The 26,098-nt window shown below is 35.7% G+C and overlaps 1 protein-coding gene across 1 annotated transcript in view; it reads left to right on the forward strand.

The window, feature by feature from the left end:
* The window catches only part of RYR3 (ryanodine receptor 3), a gene marked incomplete at both ends in the record, with an annotated part of 242,982 nt that overhangs the window by 141,617 nt on the left and 75,267 nt on the right, over positions 1-26,098 (forward strand). Inside the window, 13 exons of the mRNA XM_080345568.1 lie at positions 3,664-3,793; positions 4,989-5,092; positions 7,999-8,134; positions 10,857-11,037; positions 11,488-11,593; positions 12,794-12,914; positions 16,784-16,953; positions 17,615-17,835; positions 19,176-19,266; positions 20,666-20,806; positions 23,143-23,306; positions 23,987-24,065; positions 25,335-25,424. Coding sequence (XP_080201694.1) covers positions 3,664-3,793; positions 4,989-5,092; positions 7,999-8,134; positions 10,857-11,037; positions 11,488-11,593; positions 12,794-12,914; positions 16,784-16,953; positions 17,615-17,835; positions 19,176-19,266; positions 20,666-20,806; positions 23,143-23,306; positions 23,987-24,065; positions 25,335-25,424 — 1,734 coding nt within the window. The remainder of the gene's footprint in view (positions 1-3,663; positions 3,794-4,988; positions 5,093-7,998; positions 8,135-10,856; positions 11,038-11,487; positions 11,594-12,793; positions 12,915-16,783; positions 16,954-17,614; positions 17,836-19,175; positions 19,267-20,665; positions 20,807-23,142; positions 23,307-23,986; positions 24,066-25,334; positions 25,425-26,098) is intronic.

Below are 26,098 nucleotides of genomic sequence, written 5' to 3' on the forward strand. Positions count from 1 at the left end.
GACCCAGTGTAGGCATTGGCCAGGCCCCAGCACACTGCAGTGATTTGTATCTCTCTGGAATTGCCAGGGTGACAGCATACTTGTTTTCCAAATATTTTACTACATTTTCAGGATTCTGAACTTGTTTACAGGTGAAGTTCCAAAATGCTGGAAGTCCCCTCTGTCCTAGGTACTTGTCCATGCTATTCCACACAACCTGCCACTCATAACTATCCAGCCTCAGGGCAGATCTCTGAATTATATTCTTCAAGAGTTGTTTAACTTTAAACAAGACCTGAAACACATTCAGGAGACAGCAATAGGAACATGGTGGTTTGAACATCCCAAGGATATTCAAAATTCTCAAAAGCTATTGTAAGTAGCCTGGAGGAGAAGGGAAGTGGAAGGGGAAGAGGAAGGAGCAAAGTGTCCCCCTCTCCCCCTCCTCCACAGACTGGCTCAGCAGTAACTAAAATATCAGTGTGTTATCAACATTATTTTCATTCTGAATTCAAAACACAGCTCTGTACCAGCTACTAGAAAGAAAATGAACTCTATCCCACAGTGTCTTCTGGTTCTATTAAAAATATTTTCATAGAAAATGTTAGTAAAATATCTACAAAAGTACTTTACAGACAATATCATTATATCCTTCAAAGGGAATGTAGACCTCGAAAATTATTTTGTAACCTGTTGTTGCAGTGTTTAATGTGTCTGGCCACCCAAAATATCCTATTTTATGTCTCTGTCTCTAGGAAATGCATGGGGAGAGTTAGGTACCTCAGATGGAATTCCCAACCTCACCTGCTGAATTGGAATTTGCATAGGAGTAGAAATCCTATGAAGAAATAGGGTGTATTTGGAATTTGATTTATTCCAGACTGTGGTGCCTCATTTTTTCTTTAAGTGTGAAAACTTCATGATTCAGAGCCCATAATTTTCTTATGGAGTCACAGGGCCACAGTCATGTAATGAAATAGCATAGTAACACTTATTAACAAAGATTTTTGCACACCATTAGCATGGATTTTAGATGTTGCAGTGGAGAGATGTCACAGAAAAAAACATTGGGCAGGGAACTATACAGGTAGAGAGGTGAGTTCCATGCCAGAAGTTTCCCTCATAAGAACTGCAACTTTGGAGTGAAAGTACTGCTTTTAAAATGACTAGCATCTGCTGTCTGTTGACCTTCTGCTGGCATGCTTAACTTCTAATCTGGCAGAGAAGTCTCATTTGAAATGTTGTTGACTGTAGGTAGAACTAGGCTGTCATCTGGAAAAGGTACGTTTGTACATGCTGCAGATCTTTCACTGTGCAAAATAAGGTATTCTTCTGGATAAAAATTGGTGGGGCCAGAGACAGTAAGAATGCCTGGGGCAGCTGTGGTCTTATATACTCACTTGAAATACTCTGTGGGCTTGACTAGTGAGTTGCTTATGTACAGTTCAAGTATAGTGTTGGCATTTGGCAGTAGAACAATGCTTTTCCTGTTCTCAAGCAAGTTTCTCATGTCTAGATTGTTAGTATCTTCCCTTTTGCCAGCTTCATGGACATTTCTTTCTGCTCAGTGCTATAGCTTCAAGAGATGGAATGAGGAACAATGCAATGTAGTCTTTTGTTCAGGGATGGGGCATTTTCCTAGGCTGTGGCACCAGATGGTTAAAACTAGATCACTAGCTTCTTGGGTTAAGTGAATGTATCATGAGGCTGTATTGAGATATGTAGCGAGAGTGTTATAGCTCACACTTCTCTGAAGGAACTGTGAGAAGGTAAAAGTTCGTCACTTTTAACTGAAGAAAATCTGTGCCAGGCTTCATTGCAGCTGTGCTGTTAATAAATGAATCAGAAACAGGTGAGAAGATGTGTGGTGGAATATGGTGTGGCTGAAGATACCTCAGTACCTTAGAAGTATTTTGCTAGTACTGACTAACAAAACCCTGGAAAGGTACTTCATTGGAGAAATGTATATCCCAGAAAATACTTGGGCAAGATTTCAGCATTTCCATCACAGTTAGATTTTAGTGTGTATCTTAATGCCTAAAATAGTTATTTTAAAGACCATGTCATTAATCTTATAATTTTGCAATCTTTATGTCATGCTGGTTTCTGGTGGTGGTTCATTCATTTTCAGAGAATCCAGAGCAACATCCTTTTGGCTGTCATAATTAAATTGTTTTACTTCAAAATTATTTCTTACTGATTGAAAGTTTTTAAATTCCATATTCGTATGTATTCTAGTCAATAATGAGGAATTTCTAAACTGACAATTTTTTAAAGTATTGATGATACTGTCATTTTTTAAACAAACTTATGTCACACATTCTGTTAAAACCCCTGTAAATTTTGGGGATTGGAGTCTTTGTTGAATGTTTTCATGAATGAATGAATGTTTATCATTCATGTTTGTCTACCCTGTGTTTAGGAACATTAATCATATGTGATGTTTCTTGTACATAAAAGCTCCTTCATGACTGAAACAGAAAAATCAGCCACATATGTTAACAAAAATACTGTGCCGAAGTAAAAGTACAATTAACCAAGTCTCTGAAAGTTAGGAAGTGCATATGATGTCTTGAGTAGATGCTACATGTCATATAGCTTTTAATTAAATAATCACCTTTTTTGCAAGATTGTTTTCCCTTTTAGTGAAAAGGTCTCACTTCTTAGAAGGAATTAGAGTTGTTTTGTAAAGAGAGCAACATTTATTAGACATTGTTATAAGAAAGTATAAGCAATATTATTTGTAGTTGAAAGGTATGAAGTGAAGGAGGCAGTATGTTATAGGAAGAAAAAAACCCATGATATTGTGATTAAAATGCTTGGAAGTCACCTTGGATATTATAGAACATATTTAATATATAGAATACATTCATGCTTGTGCCTAAAGGTTGCTAGTCAGATTATTTAAAAAAGAATTTTTCTTGATGGTAATGAATTTTCTCATAGGTTTTGTGAGTATCCTTAGGACATAGATCTACAACTGAATATTGCACTTTTAAAGACGTGCTATATTATGGTAAATTTAATAAAGCAGAAAACCCTTTAAACAAGCATAAAAATAATTATTGATCTTGATCTTTTAGCTTCTTTTAGTAAAATGTGAGAATGGCATAACATGTTCATCTCAGATGTTATGACTAATTGCAATGTATGAAGCATTCTTTTACAAGTGCTACAGATGGAATTATTTTGTTTTCAGAGGAGAAATCCTTGCACATAATGTGCAGCAAGTAAAGTGTTGGACCTGGTTTTGTTTGCTTTCAGTTTTAAAGTATTGGATAGTTCATGCAATTTAATGTTTTGTTTTATCTTATCAGGCCTATGCATTGAACAACATAGGAGTCTTGTAGAAATGTTTTATGTGAAAACTGCGGTTTCTATGTATCACTGTGTTTGCTAGCCTGCTGATTGCTTTGAGGAGAATTATCTCCCCATTTTTTTTCTCTTTTATGTCCCCTATAGTCCTCTGTGGAATGTTTTTTCAACAATTTAAACCTGATGGCCTAATGAATACCGAAATTAAAAGGAAAAGTGGGTCCTTTCTTAAGTTAGAAGCAAAGTAACTGTCAGCTGCTTGTCACCTTGGCAACTTCACTTTACTTTCCTTGTTAGGAGTTCAGGAAGAATTGGAACAGATTGGTAATTAACATATTTCACTGCTTTGTGAACTTTCTTCTTCAGCAGATCGTTTTTCCTAAGATGGTGGCAAGCTGTTGTCGATTCCTATGCTACTTCTGTCGAATTAGTCGTCAAAACCAAAAGGCCATGTTTGAGCATCTTAGTTACTTACTGGAAAACAGCAGCGTTGGACTGGGTACGTCATTTAGCTGTAACGGCTAAAATCAAGACCTGGAGGAACTGTGATATCACGAGACTAGTATCTAATTTGTCTAGCAAGTTGAAGCATGTGGCCTGGACACCTTCCTATGTAACCTCATCTAGGTGTTCCTGCTCCAGCGAGGGGATTGGACTAGATGATCTTTCGAGTTCGCTTCCAATCCCTAACATTCTGTGATTCTGTGAAGCCTCTCTGAATCTTAAAACATTTTGTGGTTTCACCTCTAACTTGTATATTTTTTCCATTTTCCCTTCATCTTTATGTGTCTGTAAATTGTGTTAGAAACAGAATAGTCTAAATCTGTGGTTTTAAACACCTTGAAGAACATAGGATTAAATTAATACATTTTGAATTTTTTTTCCATTCAAAATAGTTATGATTGGAAATCTAAGACTAAACTAATCCGTTATGGTGCTTGCTGGTTTCATCTAGTTTCATTTCCCTTCCCTCTAAAGTTTAGGCCAGTGATGTGAATTTCATATTTTTCCTTTGGAACACTGAATATATGTTTTTCAATGTGAGTGCATCAGATCTTGTAATATGAAAAAAATTGTCTTGGCTAGCCAGAAGGTTATATTCGTAAGGCATAGCAGGTTTATATATATATAACATATATATATATATGCTATATATAAGGTTATATAGCAAGGCAAGGTAGAGTGTGATTTCACAGTGCTTTGCTGTTCATGGTGACCATTTCAATGCCCTCATTTGCCCATATTAAACACAGGAAATGGGATAAGACTGAAAAAAAGAAAGCAGGTAGCACTGAAGCTTTAAAGTGTCTCTTTTAGCAGAATAGATGCATATTTTTAAATCTTCAAATTGATGGGGTTTTCCAGAATTACATAGTTAATCTGTTGCTCTGCTAAATAAATAGTGCAATGTTGCTCTGATTTGCTATGTTATTAATACTGATTTATTCGTGTGCATTTAAAACCAGTGTGGTTGAGTATGTTTATAGATGTGGATGTCAGGTCAGAAAAAAGAATACAGCATTTATTTTAACATTTTTCAGAAGAGTTAACCATGTTCTTGATTGAAGAACAGCCATACAGTGTACTATTAAAATATTTACGTTCTAGATTCCAGCGTGATTGCTGCCCTCTACTGCATGACTGTGATTACTGCAAACTGAATTTAATGATTTTTGATGAACTTTCTTCTGCAGCATTTCCTTCAATGAGAGGTTCGACACCACTAGATGTTGCAGCAGCCTCTGTAATGGACAACAATGAGCTTGCACTAGCATTGGAAGAGCCAGATCTTGATAAGGTAAGTGGTCACTCTGACCTGTTTACCTATTTAGTAAACACTGTACTTGTGCTAGAAGAGAAAAGGGTAAGTTAGATCATAGTAATTTTTGGATTTGATCTTCTCAGACATACTTGATCTAGGTATGTGCTGTCTCAAGGTAAGTTTGATTGAGCAGTTTTTAACCCAAATTTTTCTTTATGCTTAGTGGAAATCACAGCAAAATAGATTTATTTCTGTCTTCTTCATCCTTTCACTATTATTATCAGGTAGAAAGGATGACAAGAAAAAAAAGACATGAAACAAGATAAAGACATATCAAGAAACCTTGTTTGGGGAGGAGCAAATTTGAGAATTAAGAGGAGAATGTGAAGAAAGGAAACAGGTCTTTTGGCTTAAATAAATCATAGAGATTGATGGGAACAGAGGTAAGAGCTGAGAGAATTGAAGGGCAGATATTTATAGAACAGAAGTTGGAACAGGATTTTAAGGGTAGTTGCGGTAGGAAATGGAATCTGGGACTTCGGTCATTGGCAATGAATGGTTAGGAATAAAGAGAAATGTGAGAAGAAGTAGGATGAACAGGAAAATGTGGGTAAAAGGGTACAAAAAATGGCATTATATTCCTTTGTGTATCCAGGAAGGAAAACAGATTAAGAAACAAATAGGTGCACAGTCAGAAGAGGAGAAAAGCAGGGAAAGGCAGTAATATGTGCTGGCACAGCACTGGGCAACAGAAATCAGAAGGCAGGGTTTAATATGCATGGAGGAGAACAGTTAAGCACCTAAATGATAGCTTAGCACACAGAAAGCCTCTATGCAATATGGGAGATACTGTGGGGATGTTTGTGATAGTCGTATATGCTGTGGCAGAGGAAAAGTTGGGAAATGGAAATAAATAGACTTAAGATGGGACTAGCTAGGAGGAGACAAGAATATGAAGGGGAAGGGTGTGAGAGAGCATAGGAATGTACTAATGATATAAAGGTAGCATTGGGACCAGTGACTGTCATGTTTTTATGAAAAGTACTATAGAGCAAGTCACTTAAACTGAATTTCAGTGTTAACCATTAACCACATGTTCTTCATTTACTGATTGCTTACCTTGGAATACTGGGAACCCTACAAGTGCTCAGTGTTCAAACAGTAACAGATATCAGCTGCAACATGCACAGTATTCGATGGTGGAAAATCAGGCTGTATGTGTCTCAGACTGGGCTTCCCAAATTCATCAGTCATTTCAGCTGTAAGAATGGTAAAGTATTGGCTGTAATATATTAACTTTGGTGAGTCAGTAACTTTATCTAGTGCAGTATGTGGATGTTATTCAGTAAATAAATCTATATACTGAATGACAAGAAAAATCAAATACTGTATGAGTTTGATGGATGTGGCACAGAATATACAGCATTTCTGTGTAACTGAAGTTTGTACCACAAAGCCTACATTCAAAGCAAATAACTTACACATATACAACTTTTGAACTTTTGCTGTTCCAAATGTGATCACTTTTAACCGTAAATGTGTGAATGTGTGGAAGGTGGAGGATTGCACAAGAAAAGTATTCCACAGCCTGATTACATACTGTAGTAAACTGAATAGATTAAAATTATGGGGTTTGGTGGTAGCATTATAAAATCTGAAAAGAGATTTATTCTAACAATTTTCTTCACATTTTATACGAGCTGCATCTCTGGACTCCTACAAGAGTATATTCACTCATATATTCTGTATGCATACCAGAAAACTATCGAGTCCTTTTACGAACTACCTATATTTTCCACCAAGTGCTCTGAGTAACTTCCTTACTGCATACTGTAATAAGCAAATTTTTCACATCAGCCTGTTTTTCTGCTGTTACAGCCTTTTGGAGGCAACTTGTATACTGTATCAGCAAGGTATAATTCTTCCTGAATTCATAACTAGCTTCTCTCTTAGGGCATTAGATAATGACTAAATATGATCTCATGGATGGTGGAATTGCTGTAGGTTGTTTAAGCAGAGTAACATATATCCCTTTTCCAAATAGAAAAACCTGTCTCCCTTTTGTCACCTATTTTTGTCTGCTTTCCATTGTAAGAAATTATATTTATATCTCTTTTTACAGATTCATGAAAAGTCATTGATGTTCATTACCTATTTCGAAATATATTTAAGTACTACAGTCATGTTCATAGGTTGTCCTTGGTGTGTTTATATAAAAACAAAAATCACGTTTGTGCAGTTTTCTGCAAATTTCCTTTTAAATGATTGAGAAATCATTCTGTATGTTTCAGAAATTCAATTTACTGTAATTAAGGAAATTTGACATCATTTCTCAAAGATTTCTCTTACTTAAAGATATTCCTCTTGATAAGAAATTCTGTGTTATCTATTTAAATATTACAACAAAATTTAATCTTTCTGGTTACCCAGACTTTTAAAACTGTTCGCTGATATTTATCACTCTTCTGAAAAATGTAATTGTTTGCATATCTATTAAGATTGGAATGAGAGTAAATAAAGTCTTGATGCAATATGTGTTTTACAATTGTGGCAAATTAGTCATATGTGAGTATTGAAGTGATTTTAAAAGTTGTTAAATAGTATCTTAACTGTTGTTTATGTACTGTAAAAAAGATCTGAATCCCACAATATTTTATTCTACTTATCATATTCCATATTTGTTCATGTTTTTGTATTGTTCTGTCATCATATATTTAGATTACTTCAGAAATAAAGAGTGTTTGACTTTTTTCATCATCATCAAAAACAAAAACTGGAAACTAAGACATGCTATAATGTACTATGTTGGTAGTTTCTCAAGTGAAACACCTAGTATATATAAACCTTGTTTTTAAAAAAATGACTATGTTCATTTTGGTTTGTACTTAATTGTAGAAATATATTTCTAAATGTATGAATAAATGATTGCTTTTCTATTGTAGGTTGTTACCTACCTGGCGGGTTGTGGCCTGCAGAGTTGTCCAGTATTGCTGGCGAAAGGATATCCAGACATTGGATGGAATCCAATAGAGGGTGAACGTTACCTGTCGTTCTTAAGATTTGCAGTTTTTGTCAACAGTAAGTGTATTTTCTTGGCATCCAAATTCCATCAAAAGGTTTCCTTAAAGTTACTTTCTAACTATAAAAATGCGTTAATGGGTGAAGAGAGTTGCATGTTTTCCTTACTTCTTTTGCAATTTGCACAATTTAATAGAGTAACCTGTTAAGGTAGCAAATGATGTTAGGAATTCTTTCAGTGAGTAAACTGTGGTATTTACATATACTACATATGCTGGTTATAAATATAACCAGTGAGCACTGATTGTAGACCTCTCTTTGCCACTATACCACTGGGAGATTTAGACGTTCGTAATAAAGCCATTATGCATTACAAAAAACAACTTCCCAATAGGTCATATTTTTACATGTTTCTAAGGGATCAGTGTTTGTAAAGCACCCTGTGTACCTTAAACCTGATTTCTTAAAAAAAAGAAAAAAAATCTTCTTCTTTGATAACTGTCTTCTGTGGGCAATTTCCTTTAGACATTTATGAAAGCAATATGCTAAAAACAAATTTAGATTATCTGAATGCCACTAAACAAAAAGCATTTTCCAGTTCATGTGGATATTTTTCATCAAACTAGTAATTTAGAGTAGAGGTTAGATGAGATCAAAAGATTTGTCCGTTCACCACCTATCTGGTCTGCCAATATGGAAATTGTTTTAAAGGACAGCTAGGGAAAGCCAGAAAGGGAATAATTTCACACAGTGTAATTTTTTTATTTTTGACTGTTCTATTCACATACTATTGGTCTGAAATTAGCAGATAATACCTGAAACAGAAACAATAAACATATTTACTATTCAATTCAGTAAACATACCTGAAGCATGTTCATTAGTTGATAACCTGTAGCTATTGAGTGAGCTGCTAAACTAGCTTGAAAAAGTCCTGTAAGAAATTAGAGCAAGTTGTCATTGAGTTAATAAAGTATGTGTTTTTCATTGTTGATGTTAAAAATAAATGTTGACACTGGATAGTTAGATGAAGATAACTTTTATCTTAATTGCAATTGTTTATTTAATATGAAGAGTCTTTTGCTGGATGGACTGTTAGTCAGTAGAATGAAGTTTTAGTTTCAAATGTTTCAGCTGGTTTTTTTCTGAATAAAGCAGTTATGGAGGGCAGAATCTGTGCAAAGTCAATGGTCGGGGCATAGAATCATTTAGGTTGGAAAAGACCCTTAAGATCATCGAGTCCAACAGTTAACCTAACACTGCCAAGTCCACCACTAAACCATGTCCCTAAAAGCCCCATCTATGCATCTTTTAAATAACTCCAGGGATGGTGACTCAACCACTTCCCTGGGAAGCCTGTACCAGTGCTTGATAACCCTTTTGGTGAAGAAAATTTTCCTAATATCCAATCTAAATCTCCCTGTGCACAACTTGTGGCCATTTCCTCTCATTCTGTGTTCTATATTAAGATCATAATTGTGCTTTAAGTGGGAAAAATACAATATTAAAATGTTCAAAGTGTTTAGCTGCTCCTTCTAGAGCCTCTTGGTCCCAGGTATCTCACCTACCATTGCCTTCTCTTGACTCTGACTTCCTGGTAGGACCACTTCTGCTCTCAGCTAACCACAATTTCTAATCCTGCTTTTTTGGTGGCTGCTAAAGCTGCAAAATTCAGTTTAATATAAACTTGCTACTTGCATTTCTGTACTGCTTTAGTATTGTAGCTTGCATGTAAAATATAGATACTGATGATCCAAAATACAATTTCGTATTTTTTAGTCACAATGGGAAGATTAAACTCTGACATTCCTTGCTTCACTTACCCATTAAAAATCAAATAACTCTCATGCCCTGTCTTAGGTCTGGCTAGGATGGAGTTAACTTTCGTCATTGCAACCCGTATGGTGCCCTGCTTTTCAGTTACGGCTGAAACAGTGCTATTAACTTGTCAGTATTTTGACTGTTGCTGAACAGTGCTTGTGCAGTGTGAAGTCTTTAATTGTTGGTTGGTTGGTTTGTTTGTTTTTCCCAGTTTGCCTCTTCCACTGCTTCCCCAGCCCCAATGAGTAGGTTCAGGGTGGGCAAGAGGTTGGGAGGGGACACAGCTGGGACAGCTGACCCAGACTGACCACTGTTCCACACCATGACATTGTGCTTGGCAAAAGAAGCTCAGGGAAAGGGAGAGGAAGAGAAGATTTTTGTGGTTGTGGTGCTTGTATTCCCAAATAACCATTACACCATGTGCTGAGGCACTGCTTTCTAGGAACTGGCTAAACATCTGCCGGGGAAGCAGTGAAAGAACTTGTCTTCTTGCTTTGCTTGCATGCATAGCTTTTGCTTTCTCTGCTAGACAGACATTATCTCAATCCATGAGTTGTCACACCTTCCTTCTGATTTCTCCCTGTCCTGTTGGAGAGGGGTGAGAGCGAGAGGCTGGGGGGTTGGCTGAAGTCAAAACTTCCTTCTGGCCCTCCCCAATAGCAGACTTCTTGCCTCTTGGAACTATTAGATATCTTTACACCAGAAAGAGTAGTCTTTGCCAAAAAAAGCAAATTAATCTTCCCAAGTCTTTCTAGATTTAGTTTAGTGTAACTTTTGCAAGGCAAGTCTACAATATACATTTTAAACCTTGGTATATTTTTGATAAAGGACATCCAATGCTGTCAACTTGATACATTTTTGTTTTCAAAAATAACATGTTAAAATTCAGGCGAAAATGCAGTTGTCTTCTAACTTAAGGATACCTTTAAGAAGAAAGTATGTATAGTGCTTTTTGGTCCTCAGGTGAAAGCGTTGAGGAAAATGCAAGTGTTGTTGTCAAGCTCCTTATTCGACGGCCTGAGTGCTTTGGACCAGACCTTAGGGGAGAAGGAGGAAATGGTTTGCTGGCAGCTATGCAGGAAGCTATCAGGATCTCAGAGAATCCTGCTCGTGATCTTCCCTCCCAGGCATATAAAAGAGAAGGGTAAGTAAATGTGAATGCGTGTGTGACAAATGATGATTTAATAGCTGGGTTAATCATGCTTGCAATATGTGGATAATAGGCCCTGTTACTCAAGACATTATACAAACATAGAGCATTAGAGATTCGCATCTACAAGCAGTTGGCATATGGAATTCATAAAGCACGAGCTAGATAAAAGTGGAGTAAGAGTTAAGAAGAGAAGAAGCCTGAAGGGCAAAGCAAAGGAGAAGGTTATTGCAGAATGAAGCTAAGGTGAAGTGAAAGAGATATAGTAGAAGGTCAGTTATTACTGTTCAATTGCATGCTTACTGTAGGGATAAAACACTGTAATTGGGTGGCAGAAGCAATTAGTATACCTGGTTAATAGTGCCTGGATCATGGATCTAGCTCCAGAGAGGAGCTGTAAACTTACATTACCAAAAATGCTCACTGGTATTGTTTACCTTTTAGTGATGATGAGGAGGAGGAAGAGGAGATTGTGCACATGGGCAATGCAATCATGTCATTTTACTCAGCTCTCATAGATTTACTCGGACGCTGTGCACCAGAAATGCATGTAAGTTCATTTTGTCACTTGCTTAGAAAATGTAGGAGATTTGTAAACAGAACTGTACATGTCTCACTAAACTGTTCTGTATTCAAAGGCTTTTTCTCATCAGAAGGTGGACTTCATTGCATTTCTCACTGTATCTGTGCAGATGTGGTTCCCTGCAAGCTATTTTATAAGGAATCACAATCTTGATTCCTTCTGTTTTGGGTTTTTTTTTAACATTTCGAGAATTTTTATATGACTATGGAATCAAAGCAGTGATGAACTACTAGTGGTGCACTTTTATACTACCAATGAAGTTTCAGAAACTGACACTTTTCTGTTCTCTAGAAAGCCATAAAAAATAGTTTTCATAATAATTTGATACAGAGCTGCTTTTGTGTGCACTGATGAAATACAATATCTACACCACATGAATACTTGGAAAAATGTAAAATAACTGCTTTGACTACAGTGCCTGTAATAGCCACATGCAAGGTTTGGTTTTAGTTAGACTGACTTCTACTTGTCAATATTGAAAATTCTTTAGTAGCATAAATCCATCTGAAAATTCAATATGTATCTCAATACAACAAGAAGCAAGAAATTTAGCTTATAGCCTCCCTACTTACTATTACCAAAGCTATTAACTTTATTAGCTGTAAAGGTGTATGTAGCTGTCTTGTAGCCAGAGATAGCGGTCTCACATTAATAAAATTACTGGAAGAGATTTTCAGAGACACAGGTTGTGAACACCTGATTCCTGCTAGAAGTTGAAGTGGTCATCTCGTTGTTAATGCCTTTTGAATTTTTTGCTGTATAGAAAAACATGTAGATACATCAGACAGGTTTGCATCTATTCACAGTATAAAGAAGCGAGCTCAAAACCTGGCACTGTAGGTTCTGTAACTAACATGAGTCTCCCATAAATTATAAGTTCCATCACTTTGATTTAGGAACCTTATCCACGTGGGGTATTTTTTGTGGTACTAAGAATTTAGAATATTGTGAAATTATTGATATGATATCAAAATTTGGACAAATTCAAAAGTAGGATCACCTGAAAATTTGCAGCTCCATTAGAGCGCTGGGATAAATTGAATTTCTGTGCATATTCTTCCAGTATTTGAAAAAAAAAAAAAATCATATTAATATCAGTATGTTGAGGAAATTTTTCTTATGTCCTTTGGTACTAAATTCCTTAATTGATAAACTTTTTCTTAACAGCTCATTCAAAGTGGAAAAGGGGAAGCTATTCGAATCAGGTCAATCCTTCGATCTCTAGTACCAACTGAAGATTTGGTTGGGATTATAAGTATACCACTAAAGCTGTCAACAGTTAACAAAGGTAACTTCAATACTTCTACTAGACATGTTCATCTTTTTATAAAAGCCTTCTGGCACGTAAGACTTCAGTCTAAAACAGCAGTTTTATTAGAATTGAGTACAAGCAGAGAACTGTTCTTCAGATTTTAATTAGAAATGTATCAATGAGAGCTGCTCAAGTAGAATAGATACTTATTCCTATGGAGCAGAGAATGTAAGAACATAAGATATACTTCACAGGATCACACTAATGGGCCATTCATCCCAGTATTTTGTCTCCAGCAGTGGCTGTAGAGATGCTGTCTTTCTAGGTAGAAGGTGTAGGCCTGGACTTAGTCGCTTTGTACTTCCACATCACCCAGTCATTTTTTAGAAAGATTAGAGAGTACCTCCCTGTCCAATAGTATGTTTCTGGACATAGTGTCCAAGAATGTATCTGACTACTTTGGAATAATGTCTGTACACACACACTCCTGTAGCAGTAAGTTCCAGAACTTCACTATTTGCTACATAAAGAAGCATTTAAAGCAGTGGGGTTTCTGGTTGGTTGTTTTTGTTGTGTTTTTTTAATTTACACTTTGCTTCCTAATTGTAATTAAAACCCTTGAATTGTAGCATTTTGGGGTTTGGCGTTTAGCAGTTCAGTCACTTTTTCAGCTACATTAACCATTTTCTAAATCTCCATTATATTCTTTCTCAGCCCTTATTTTGCCAAATTGAACAATCTCAGCCTCTCGTAGTCTCTCATTGTAACTACTCCATTTCCTGAATCATTTTAGTTGCCCTTCTGTTTACCTTCACTATCTCTATTCTGCAGTCCTGATATGTGGAAAACATCTGTGGGGTGTACATAAGACATGAGCAGGTTGTATGGATAATGTGAGCACAGAATAGTTTGGTTTCTGTATTAATTTTCTATCTTATATAGCATCAAAATTATGCTCTCATATTCTGAATAACCCTTTCTTGTGGTGCCAAATATCTTTTTGACTTACTTGGTTGCTGCTATACATAGAGCTGATGGTTTCACAGAATTTCAGTGCCTCAGGATCTCTCTGTAAAGTCAGTTCCAAGCTCAGCATCATGTAGGCATGTCTTATTTTTCTGCAGATGCATTAGCTTAGAGTTGTCTGCATTGAAGTGCATCTGTCTTTACTTTGCCCACTCAGTTTTCATAGAATCACAGAATGTTAGGGACTGGAAGGGACCTCGAAGGATCATCTAGTCCAATCCCCTGCTGGAGCAGGAACACTTAGATGAGGTTGCACAGAAATGTGTCCAAGTGAGTTTTGAAGCAACCCCCGGGCAGCCTGTTCCAGTGTTCTGTCACCCTCACTGTGAAGAAGTTTCTTCTCATATTTCAGTGGAACCTCCTGTGTTCCAGTTTGTAACCATTGCCCCTTGTCCTATCATTGGTTGTTACTGAGAAGAGCCTGGCTCCATCCTCGTGACATATTTATAAATGTTAATGAGGTCACCCCTGAGTTTCCTCTTCTCCAGACTAAAGAGCCCCAGCTCCCTCAGCCTTTCCTCATAAGGGAGATGCTCCACTCCCTTCATCATCTTCGTGGCTCTGCACTGGACTCTCTCCAGCAGTTCCCTGTCCTTCTTGAACTGAAGGGCCTAGAACTGGACACAATATTCCAGACGTGGTCTCACCAGTGCAGAGTAGAGGGGAAGGAGAACCTCTCTCGACCTACTAACCACACCTCTTCTAATACACTTCAGGATGCCATCGGTCTTCTTGGCCATAAGGGCACAGTGCTGGCTCATGGTCATCCTGCTGTCCATCAGGACCCTTTCCCCTACACTGCTCTCCAACAGGTCATTCCCCAATTTATACTGGAACCTGGGGTTGTTCCTACCCAGATGTAAGACTCTACACTTTCCCTTGTTATATTTCATTAAATTTTTTCCCGCCCAACTCTCCAACCTGTCCAGGTCTCGCTGGATGGCAGCACAGATGAGTTTTGTTAATGTTTTAACCATACAGAAGAATTTAGTGTTCTATAACGACCTTTAGGCTCCTTTGTTTGCTTCCTTTTCCAGGTCATTGATGACCCAGGATAGACCCCTCTTTGTCCTTTCCTGAGTAAGACATTGCATATGTGCATTGCATTTTAATTGCTTTTGCTGTTACTTGGAACTGTGCTATTTATTTCTTCCCTGGAATTTTCAGAGGAAGTGAAAACCAGATGTATTTGCTTTGGGATTGTCCTCATCTGAAGAAGGTGCTCCTCCATACCTATTATCTTCTCTCTAATTTCTAGGTATAATGTTCCAGTCTGACCCCTAATGTTCAATCCTAGAAGCCTGATTTCTTTTTTATTAAGGTGTTGGTGATTTCTGTACATGTTCATTTTATCTCAAAATAATTCACCCTTTTATAATCAATCTAACTAAATTCTTCTTCTCTACACCACAGTCTCACCCATCCTTTGAGACTCGAGATCTCTGCCTTACTCCTACAAGGTCCTCCCGTATAGACAAGTTATCATGGAATCCATCATGAAGCCCCAGCTTAGTGCCTAATACAGCAATCTCTCACCTCCACTATCTGCTTCTTCCTATCCTTGGAGACCCTGTCTCCTTCAGGAGAATCCTATGTGCAGTGGGACATACATAGAGGAGAGGAGTTGTTCTTCTCTTGAGAGATTAGATCCTCCCTTCCCAGATAGATACACTCCTTTCCAAAGACTTATGTCTTCCTCAGTACCTCAGGGGTTGCCACTGTGGAGTTGAGGCTGTGCTACTGTGTTGCTGTAGGATCTATTCATTTCTCTTACTACTTTGATTCATCCATTCTCACCTCTGAGGAATGAGACTACACTCTGAAGACCCAAACACTGTGTACTGTGTGTATGTATAGAAAACCTGAATCTGTGGCCGGGCATGGACCTGCTACTCTCTCTGCATCAAACTCCACAGATCCCTGTCTGTGCCTGGAAGCCTGCCTGTCACTGAGGTTAAAATTAAGTTTTTGCCAGTGGAACTAACAGACTTCTTAACACTACCTGTTAAAAGGAAGTCAGTGAAGACTCTTGAGTGTTCACTTTCTTCACTCTGGAACTCAAAAATAATTCAAAGTCAGAGTTCAGAGTGCAGAAGTGTATTAATGATGGTGTTCTTACTTGTTATGCAACTGTTGAGTCTTTCCTATTAAGCAGTAAATGTGGTTATGCAAGGGTGGATTTATTTCCACAAAATAACGTCCAAGATAACCATACAAACTGAAATTTTCTATAAAGCGTAAGTTCAACAGAGTATGAGGTTTATATGGCATATGATCTCCATGTTTCCTATAAATTTCTCCATGTTCCATGGGCTATAAACTCTCAGCCCTTTTCTTCTAGGGCGAAATAACTTCATCCTCATTCATCTGCTTCTGTTGTCCTTTCTGTTTCACAAGAATTGTCTACTCCCCTTTACAGTCAGAGATGGCTTCTCTGTTACACAGTTAATTTCTGTGTTATTGTTGTCTTCCACTTGGATTCCATGTTCTTTCTAGTCTAGTTTACATGAGACAAAAATTAAAATTCTTAACTTTCTTTGACTTCACAGTTACTACATATTTTTAATATTTGTAGCAATCTGTAATTTTACCATATAAACATTCTCTGTAACAGTAATGAAACAACTAGAGTACTTTACCATTCATTCTTAAGTTTTCATTAAAGAGTGAAAGATTGATAAATTACAAAATAATAGGGTTTTTAAAATAATAAAAACTTAGTATTTTTTTCAGCATACAAGAAAACTGAACAAGAATATAATTTTCATTGAACATGTGATTTTTACACGTTAAATGTAATTATAGTGTATTTCTTTGTCTTGGTGTTTCTTGTTTTGTCTGTTATCTACTATTAAAAAATGCATTATATATTTGTGTAGATGGCACAGTAAATGAGCCAGACATGTCTGCAAATTTCTGTCCTGATCATAAAGCACCCATGGTACTCTTCTTGGACCGTGTCTATGGTATTAAGGACCAAAGCTTCCTCCTTCACCTACTGGAAGTTGGATTTTTACCAGATTTAAGGGCTTCTGCCTCTTTGGATACAGTAAGTATTTTGCTGTGGAGTTCAGGTGCAGTGGCTGGATATAGTGGCTTTGTCAGTGTAAGAAATGGAATTTCAAATCAAAACAGCCTTATGGCATAAGCTTGCTGTAAGCACAAACACTAATAATTCAGTTACTATTAATTTATAGTGCTTAACTCTGGTCATAAGCATTCAGTTCTACCTTATGAAGCAGCAGTGTAATATAGTTTGAAAACTTTTAATACAGGCTTACAGTAATTATACAGTAAGTACACTGGATATACTGCAATAAGCCTAATGATTCCTTTAATTTCATGTGTGCTTTTGAGAATTACACTGAAAAATCATCTATGTGTGGGTATGAAGAAATTAAGGGAGATGAAATGTGCTACCTAATGTTTCATGGTTTTTGCTAATCTGTTCAAAGAAAGAAGCTGCATATTCTTTTATGCTCCTATTATTTCAGAGTTCAGTGGGACAAAAGATAGGAGATAATGATTGACTTGAATCTTCTCCAGCTAAAAAACCCTAGCTTTTGTCCTTATGTGTGTAATGGGAATATCATATTAGCACCAAGCTGCTAAAGTGACCTAAGGACTGTTTCATTATTATCTTGTATAGACTTCATATTTAGTAACCTTTACTCCATATGACACTAACAGTCATTTACTACTTCATACAGGTTTCTCTGAGTACCACAGAGGCAGCTCTTGCACTAAATAGATACATTTGCTCAGCTGTGTTTCCGTTACTCAAAAGATGTGCTCCCCTCTTTTCTGGAACAGAGCATCACGCCTCTCTGGTTGACTCCATGCTTCACACAATATACAGGTTATCCAAGGGACGATCCCTGACAAAAGCACAAAGAGACACTATTGAAGACTGTTTGCTTGCTATCTGCCAGTATGTATGATACCTGTGTACGAATTGCTTTCTTTTGTGCAATGTATGTATCTTAATAATTTATTTGTGTATAATGTAGAACTAAGATTATTCTTGCAGGAAATAAATGCCCAGAATGTATGATATGATTTGGTAGAGGGGTGGGGTGGGGGAGGTGGTGTTGATGTTTGTTTGTTAGTTTGCTTGTTTGTTTTTCCCCTAGAGAAAATACATTTCATTTTTACATTATGGGTACTGCATTATAAAGCTGTTACGTTGATATGAGCTTTATAGTGATACAGGATAAATTCTGATTATTTATAAAAACAAAACCTCAGAAATTACTAAAAATGTTTTGGCAAATCTGACACTGAATATGTGTTGGAGATTTAATGGATCAACATGTTTGTGATTCTGATTGTGGTTTGAAGAACCTTAGCTGTAGTGGGGGGTCAGGGAAGAGAGAGAGAAAAAAACTACCCCCCACTCTCTAAATCCTAAAACTGATCCTAAAACTGAGTGGAGCACTGAAGTTATATCAGGAATTGAAATGCAAATTTGCCAACTGAATTGTAATTCTTGACCTTTGTCATAAGCTGTAGTGTTACTTGTTTGTGCAATGAACTGTGAAATTAGTAATGCAATGTGCATTTTCTGTTTGTGCGTAGCACTGGACCCCTGCCAAAAATAGGATATAGTAGAAATAGAAAAGATTTGGAAAAGCCTAGCAAGAGGGATCAACATAAGAAATAACTTTGCTTCTTTGGAACAACTTAGTAGACCAGGAATCAGCCTGAAAAAGTGATGACTGAGAGAGAGATGAAAGGAGCATTTTTACATTGATTTTGAGTCCATAGATCATTCAAATTAAGTAGCTAGAAAAAAAGAGCTGGATAATTTATTCAGTCTTTCAGTAGATATTTATTTCTTATGAGAATAATCATGAATGTATTTCCCAGATCAGTTTCAGTTATGAGTGTTTTGTTGCCTTTTAGTGTCATATTAGAAACCAATCTGTTAGGATAATATTATTTTTCTTTTTCTTAGATTTTTCCCTCCATACTCTGAAAAACATGTAGCACCCTTCCCTTTGCTGTGATATGCCACAATCCTATGTGTTGTCTATTCACTTAAAAGAGTCCTGAAGTAGCACATGTTCTGTGCTTTATCCTTCTGTATGTAGATGAGGCATAGTGAGATTCCTTAAGCACCTACCATTGGTTTTTCAAAATACTTTTAATGAGTGATTTGAATTCCCATATGCAAATTGATTTCAATTTTCATTTCATTTTACTGGTCTGTATGAATTTTACTAAGAACTTCTTTTTCTTTTTTTTTTTCTTTTTTTTTTTTAATTACAGCCACTTACGTCCCTCTATGCTACAACAGCTGTTGAGAAGGCTAGTTTTTGATGTGCCCCTACTCAATGAATACTGTAAAATGCCTCTTAAGGTAAATGCTTTACTTTCTGTATATGCATTCGGCACAAAACTTATTTCACAATAATCTGTCATTGTCATGTTTTTAAAAACAGAACAGGAGAGGGTGGAGCAATGTAAAGTGACCTCTGAATTGAAAATACTGTTATTGTCTTTCGAACTGGATATAATGATTACAGTTTTTGTGAAATTGTACCTAATGCAAACAGTACAGAGTTGATGATGAGATTTTGTTCAGTGAACTGTTGACTTTTTCACTGCTTCAGCAAAAGTGTATTTGAAAGTATCAAATTAAATGTTAGCATTTTCTTGATATTTCTTCTGCTCTATACGACTATAATAACTCTTCGTAGCATGCATTGCTCAGGACTAAATTTGGAGTGAAGTCTGCAGAGAATATCATACAGGGAACATAATTCACCTTTTATTTTTTGAGCAATCTTTAACTGAAGTCTTATGTGTCTTCTTGTTCTGTAAATAGAGAATTACAATTGTGAGATGATAAATAACTTTTCTTTAGAATTTTTCTGTCAGGTTTGTGTACTGTTCCTATTGGAATAAAAGGGCCTGATCTTAGGTCTGCAGAATTGGAATTCTGTCATACTCTAAAACAGAGCTGCCAGATTCACAGACATATTCGGGAGCATCAGTAATTTTGGAGCAAAACTGTGGTAAAGGGGGAGTGTTTGATTTGGGGTTTTTATTATTATTTTTCCTTCTTAAACAAAAATGCAGGAAAAATCAAAATGCCAGGATTTGAGTTTGATTTTATAAGAAATTTTAGAATTTCCCATGGGATAGGAATTTTTAGTTTTAAATAATTCAGAAAAAAATTGAAATTATGTGGAAAGTGCACCAATAATCATATAGTCTAGCTCTTTAACTGCTGTATGACAGATTGTCTGTACAGTAGTTCTTTCCATAGGTTTTTCCAGAGATGAGGAGGCACAGCTAAAAGCAGTATAGTGCAGGTGTCTTTTGCAATGTTTTCAACAGTACTGAGGCCATCAACTACAAATGACAGAAGTAAAATCAATTTGAATTTGTAAAACTTTTTCCCAAAATCTATCATGTCCTGTTTTATTCCAGTTTCATTCTATTTTTATTCTGTGAGCTAACCTGTACTGAAATGGTAAGAATCCTGAAATTTTATAATTTTGCTACTCACTGTCATCACTGAGAATCCCACAGCAGCTGTTGGGGCTTTATACTTTCACAGCATGGGCTCTGTTGTTCTCCCAAAGAGAAAAAAGATCATTTTTATGAGCTGTTAGAAATGAAGAGGCAGAAATAAATCATGATACTCATGTAGTTGTTTAAAGAAATACTGGTAATTCAAACTTCACTAACCGGTATGTTATTTTGTTAAATATTGACGTTTTATGTGCATTTTTATTTTCTCGAAAATCTAGCTTCTGACAAATCACTATGAGCAGTGCTGGAAATATTATTGTCTGCCTTCAGGAATGGGAAGCTGTGGAATTGCAACAGAGGAAGAATTACATTTAACTGAAAAACTTTTCTGGGGAATATTTGATTCTTTGTCTCATAAGGTAAGAACTGCAATTCACATTACAGTATGAGATGACAAAAAATAGTATTACCATGATAATCTGCCATGCCAAGTGCAGAAAGTTCTTATTTTAACTATTTTTTACATAATATACAAGATATGACAATGAATGCTTTTGATGAAGTAACTTTCTAATGAAAAATTGAATGCTGAATCTTGAAAGATTTTCTCCAAAGTAATGAAATGTCAAATCTTTGTCTTGTTATACCCATATAACTTTACCCTAATAATGAGGCATATTGCTTGCAGCACTAATAAGTCAGTGTTGTCTCCTATCTTAACTCTACTCAACTTTTTAAAAATGTTGTTTTACTGGTATAAAATTAATGTTAAGAAATGTGTGTATATACTTGTCAAATTGTTGGTGTATGTACAGTAAATTAATATTGTCTGGTTTCAAACATACACTTGTATTTTGTTAGTTTTCTGGTTCTTGCCCATCTTAAGAAAGACCATGCAACATTGCTAGAAATAAACATTTTTTCCATTTTCCTGTTTCAAAGTATGCTCTTTGGATTTTTTTCACTTACTCATTTTTTCTCTGAGTAATATAAAGTTACATTTCTAATAGGAGAAATGCCTTACTGAATAAATACTTTTTGAACTTGATTGGGCTCAAAAATCAAGTTTTCACTATGGTACCATGACAATTTTTTTCATTGCATCTCACTGAATTTATCTTCCAGTTATAATCAACAAATTTAGATGATTGTTCTCTAGGCATTCTGATTTATAATATGGAAATCAACATGATCTCTGCATTATTCTAAAATGGCTTTTCAAGTCTTACTTAGTGACATTTACCCTGTGACATTTACTCTTCCTGCTGTCACAAGTGCAAAGAGTGTCAGGAGGGCCTGACACAATTAAATGTTTCCAATTAGTGCATCTTTGCTTTTTACAGATAAATGAAGATGATATGTTTCTGCTAATATTGGTGGCCCTCTATAACAGCATTTTCATTTTTCTGTAAATGGTTATTAGTCTAATGAGACCTGTGCAAATCTGCTGAGCTGCAGTGTTCTCTATTGTCCTGTATTGTACTGAAATATTTACAGGTTTGATGTTTTCATGGCTTCCAGCTGTTTAGAGGAAGCAAGTTACTCTGTAATCCCACTTTTGTTTGTGCCATTAACACTAAAGACTGTTGCAACAAAACTAGAGGAAGTTGAAGCCTCAAAATTTTAGGCATTGTTTTTGCTGTGATACAAACATATAATTTTATCAGCAAGTCTTTTCAATAGACCTTAAAATCGTTCTTCAGCATTTTCTTGACACAAGGTGATCATTCAGATTAATAGATACATGCAGCTTTTCTATTTCTAATGGTGAAGCACGAGAAATATTTTGCAGTGTAATTTTTTTTTTCCCTATACTTGCTTGATTGCTGCCTGTTTCATAACACCAAAAAGATGCCTATGCTGAATAAAACTGTATTCAATAATTAGAGTAGCATCAAAATCTTGCACTGTAGTGTTCATCAGTAGATCCTAGAAAACTTTAGAAAACTTTAAAGCTGTATCATTATGCCCATGTTACAGATGGGAATCTGAAAGATAGATAAATGTCTTTTTTTTTTCCCTAAGCATACTAAGAATATTGCTTGAGAGCTGGAAGGAGAACCTTGGCCCACAGTGATCTGTTGCTGCTTCTTCCAGCACAATTTTTTTAACAATCTAGTGTGCAATAATTGACCTTTAACACGTTACATGGCAAGTTACTAAGGATAGAGTCTTCAAATGTAATTCTTACCTTATATTTTTATATATCAAGTACTTCTGTGTTGTCTCCATAGCTTAAATGAGTAGAAGAACAAATGTGCTAGTTCACCTCTTAGCAGGACCATTTTGAAAAATAAGGAACTGATGTTGCTACAGTAAAACACAATTTTGTGTAACTAGTATGATTTTGACTGAAATAGATCAGGTGAAAAGATGGAGAAATGGCAATAGCTTCTGCAGTGAAGATAGGAATTAGTCACTTTAGAACTATGACAGTATTTTATATACGTCTGTGCTGCTATAACTAGGCAAAGAACACTTAACAGCCCAAAGAAAGCTTAAGAGTCATACTTGTATATACTTATACAAGTGTCAGCACGCTCTCATGTTAATTTGAGTAATCTTTAAAAATGTATCAATTTGATATATTTGGTAGATGTCATGCAGCAATAATTTTGCTCGGTGCTTAATTTTTAAATGTGTTTTACTGTTTGTTTGCATCTTCTAATATTTGTACTCATGGCTGCTTGGTTTTCACTAACATTTTGCATGTTTTTCTGTTGGATTTTCCAACCAGTTCCTATCTCTCCTGCAGAAGTATGATCCAGAGCTCTTTCGAATGGCTTTGCCTTGTCTAAGTGCTATAGCTGGTGCCTTGCCCCCTGATTATTTAGATACACGAATTAGGTCAACTTTGGAAAAGCAAACGTCAGTGGATCCAGAAGGAAATTTTGATCCCAAACCTGTCAACACAGCAAAGTGAGTCATATAAATCATAGTGATTCATATTCTTCTCAGCACTGTACAGATGTTAAATATTTCCACATTATATCTGCAGAACGCGTAGTAATTTCTATACTTATTGTGTACTCAATTACCTAATAGTTCAAATGTTTGTCACATATAAACCTGTAATCCATTTGATACTATCATTATTTAGAATGTACTTATGACAAATAGTATAAGAATATCAAAATCTGGCAAGTGATTAATTTGGCCTATTGCCCAATTTTTATAAAATCTTCACTTGGTTTTGAGAATTGATCTGTAGCAACCCAATACGGCAAAATAAGGAGATCATGTGTGAAGATTTAATAGAGATTTGACCTTCCTAGTAATCTTGTGCTTTTAAAGTATAGATGTCTAATACTTCTGTATTCAAGAGCTGAGGATCACTAGTTGATTCTTGCTATTAAATTCTCACCCCTCTGTCATTATGTAATGTGAAACATCCATACTAGTATTATCCTGTGTTAAGAATTACCAAGAAAAATACCTGTAGGCATTTCTTTTAAAGAAAATGAAATTGAAGAGCCAAATGTTTGGCCTTCATCTGGCCATGAAGCATTTTGATTAGTGCTATATTGTACTGACATTTTTTTCATAAATCAGACTGCAGTAACTCATGATTGAATGACCATACTCCCCTTTGTTTATAGCCTTGTACTTCCTGAAAAGTTGGAGTATATTGTCAGCAAGTATGCTGAACATTCCCATGATAAATGGGCCTTTGATAAGGTAAGAATTATTTTTAAGACTGGCAACTGTCATAAAAGGTCTAGTAAATAATACTTGGGGTGAACACTGAAAGGAAAACTGTGCAGTTTAACTGATAGGCCTTTGTCCAGAGTGCATTAATGTAGCATATTTCTTTAGGAATATGTGGAAGAAACCTTTTTCTCAAGAAAATGCATTGAAATTTGTAAGTGGACAGAATTTATTAGGACAAAGATCTGAGGGAATGGAGAAGGGGCACCTTTTTTAAGTAAGAATATATAGATCTTGGCTTCATTTTGCCTGTTTTTTGACTGAGAGTCAGAGATTCAATTTTACTCTAGCAGCTCTGTGATCTAAGAGAGTACTTGGAAAGTCTAATGTCCCTTTTTATTTCAGAAAATGTAGTTATAGCTTTTCTTTTTAGCTTTAAGAAGGCTGTTATGTATTGATTTCCTCTATAATTTCCCAAGTACTCTGCCATTGTGTTGTGTTTCTGTTTCACTACATCAAAATAGCTATAAGACAATATATGCTAAATGATGTTCAATATTTTTAATATACACTTAAACATTTAATAAAGACCTTTTCACTGTTACATTTTGCAAACAGATTTTAATGTTAATAAATATAACTTTTAGAGTTAAATTTGAGCCAGGTGAAGTTTGATGGAATTGTTGCAATTTTTGATAACTATGTTGGAAGTTTTTGCATATGAGTAACTTGTTCAATGCAGGTATGAATTTTAAACTTCTTTCATTGAAGGAAAAAATAGAAACAGAGTTAAGTAATTTAATATAACAATTAATGACAGAATAATAGCCATTTTGCAGAACAGTTATGTGGAAATAATTCTGTTCTTATGTGGGGCTACGTATGCAAATTTGTAGAGAAAGGTATACGTATATATGGATATGTAAATATACGCACATTAATCTCAAACCATTAATTTCAGTTAATATTGTTTAAGGTAAAGGATTCTTTAAAGTTAGAGACATTTTTTTTACCTTAGCCAGTATCGTCTTAATCCATGTGAAAGGGGCCAATGTACATTAGACTCAGAACTGGTTGTGTAAGATCTGCTACTCATAGATGGCATCTAATCGGTCTGGGCCAATCTGTTCTGGTGTATCCACAGATGTATGTGTGCTCTTTTAACAGAAACTTCTGTGGCACTGAGTAGCTGTTGGAGTGGATTAGCAGTTCAATGTGACCAACTAAACTGGCCAATTTGTCATTACTCAGCTGTATTGTTGTTCTCATCTTATTTCAGTATATTTATTTTTTTTTCAGACTAATAGTGGGTGGAAATATGGTGTATCACTGGATGAAAATATGAAGACTCATCCATTAATAAGACCTTTCAAAACTTTAACTGAAAAGGTAATAGATGAAAATTCAGTGGCTTTAATACAAAGTAGGTTGTAGATTGTTTTATGTACTTTTATAAATCCATTTCAAATATATGTTACAAAAGTAAGAGAGAGACTAGCATACTTACAGTTAAGAACAGAAACATCTATATGCTAAAGTGGTTGTTTAATTAATCTTGCACAAAGTCTTGTATAATTTGTTTCCGTTAGGTAGCCTTCATAGACCTGGGTCAGTTTGTATTCAAAGTATCAATAGCAGAGGGTTTTCAGGCCTTCATGGATGAGGAATGACTGGCAGCAACACCTGGGTTTTAGATGAAAGTATAGTTTGGTATATCTGAAGGCAATTTTGTCTTCAAGAAAGATTGTAAAAAAAATTTTAAGAAAGCGTAGGAGATGCTTCAGTTGAAAATGGGGAAAAATATTTGAACTATTTTGAGTACATTTTTTAATTTGAATTTCTTGACTAGGCATTAGTATCTTCTAGTTGTAAGAACAGTGAACTGAATTTGCATTCTATTACATATTTTTGCAATGATTCATTGGGTGACTCAAGTAAGTCAGTTACATTTGTCCCTCTTTACCATGCTTTTCCTGTTCAGAAAACGGAGATTGCGAAAATCAAGAGGGATTCAAAGGGTTTAATTTCCCAAGGCTTGCAAATTGCTTTGAAATCTTTGGAAA

Source organism: Nesoenas mayeri (genome assembly GCF_963082525.1).
Source record: "Nesoenas mayeri genome assembly, chromosome: 5".
Taxonomy (NCBI): Eukaryota; Metazoa; Chordata; class Aves; order Columbiformes; family Columbidae; genus Nesoenas; species Nesoenas mayeri.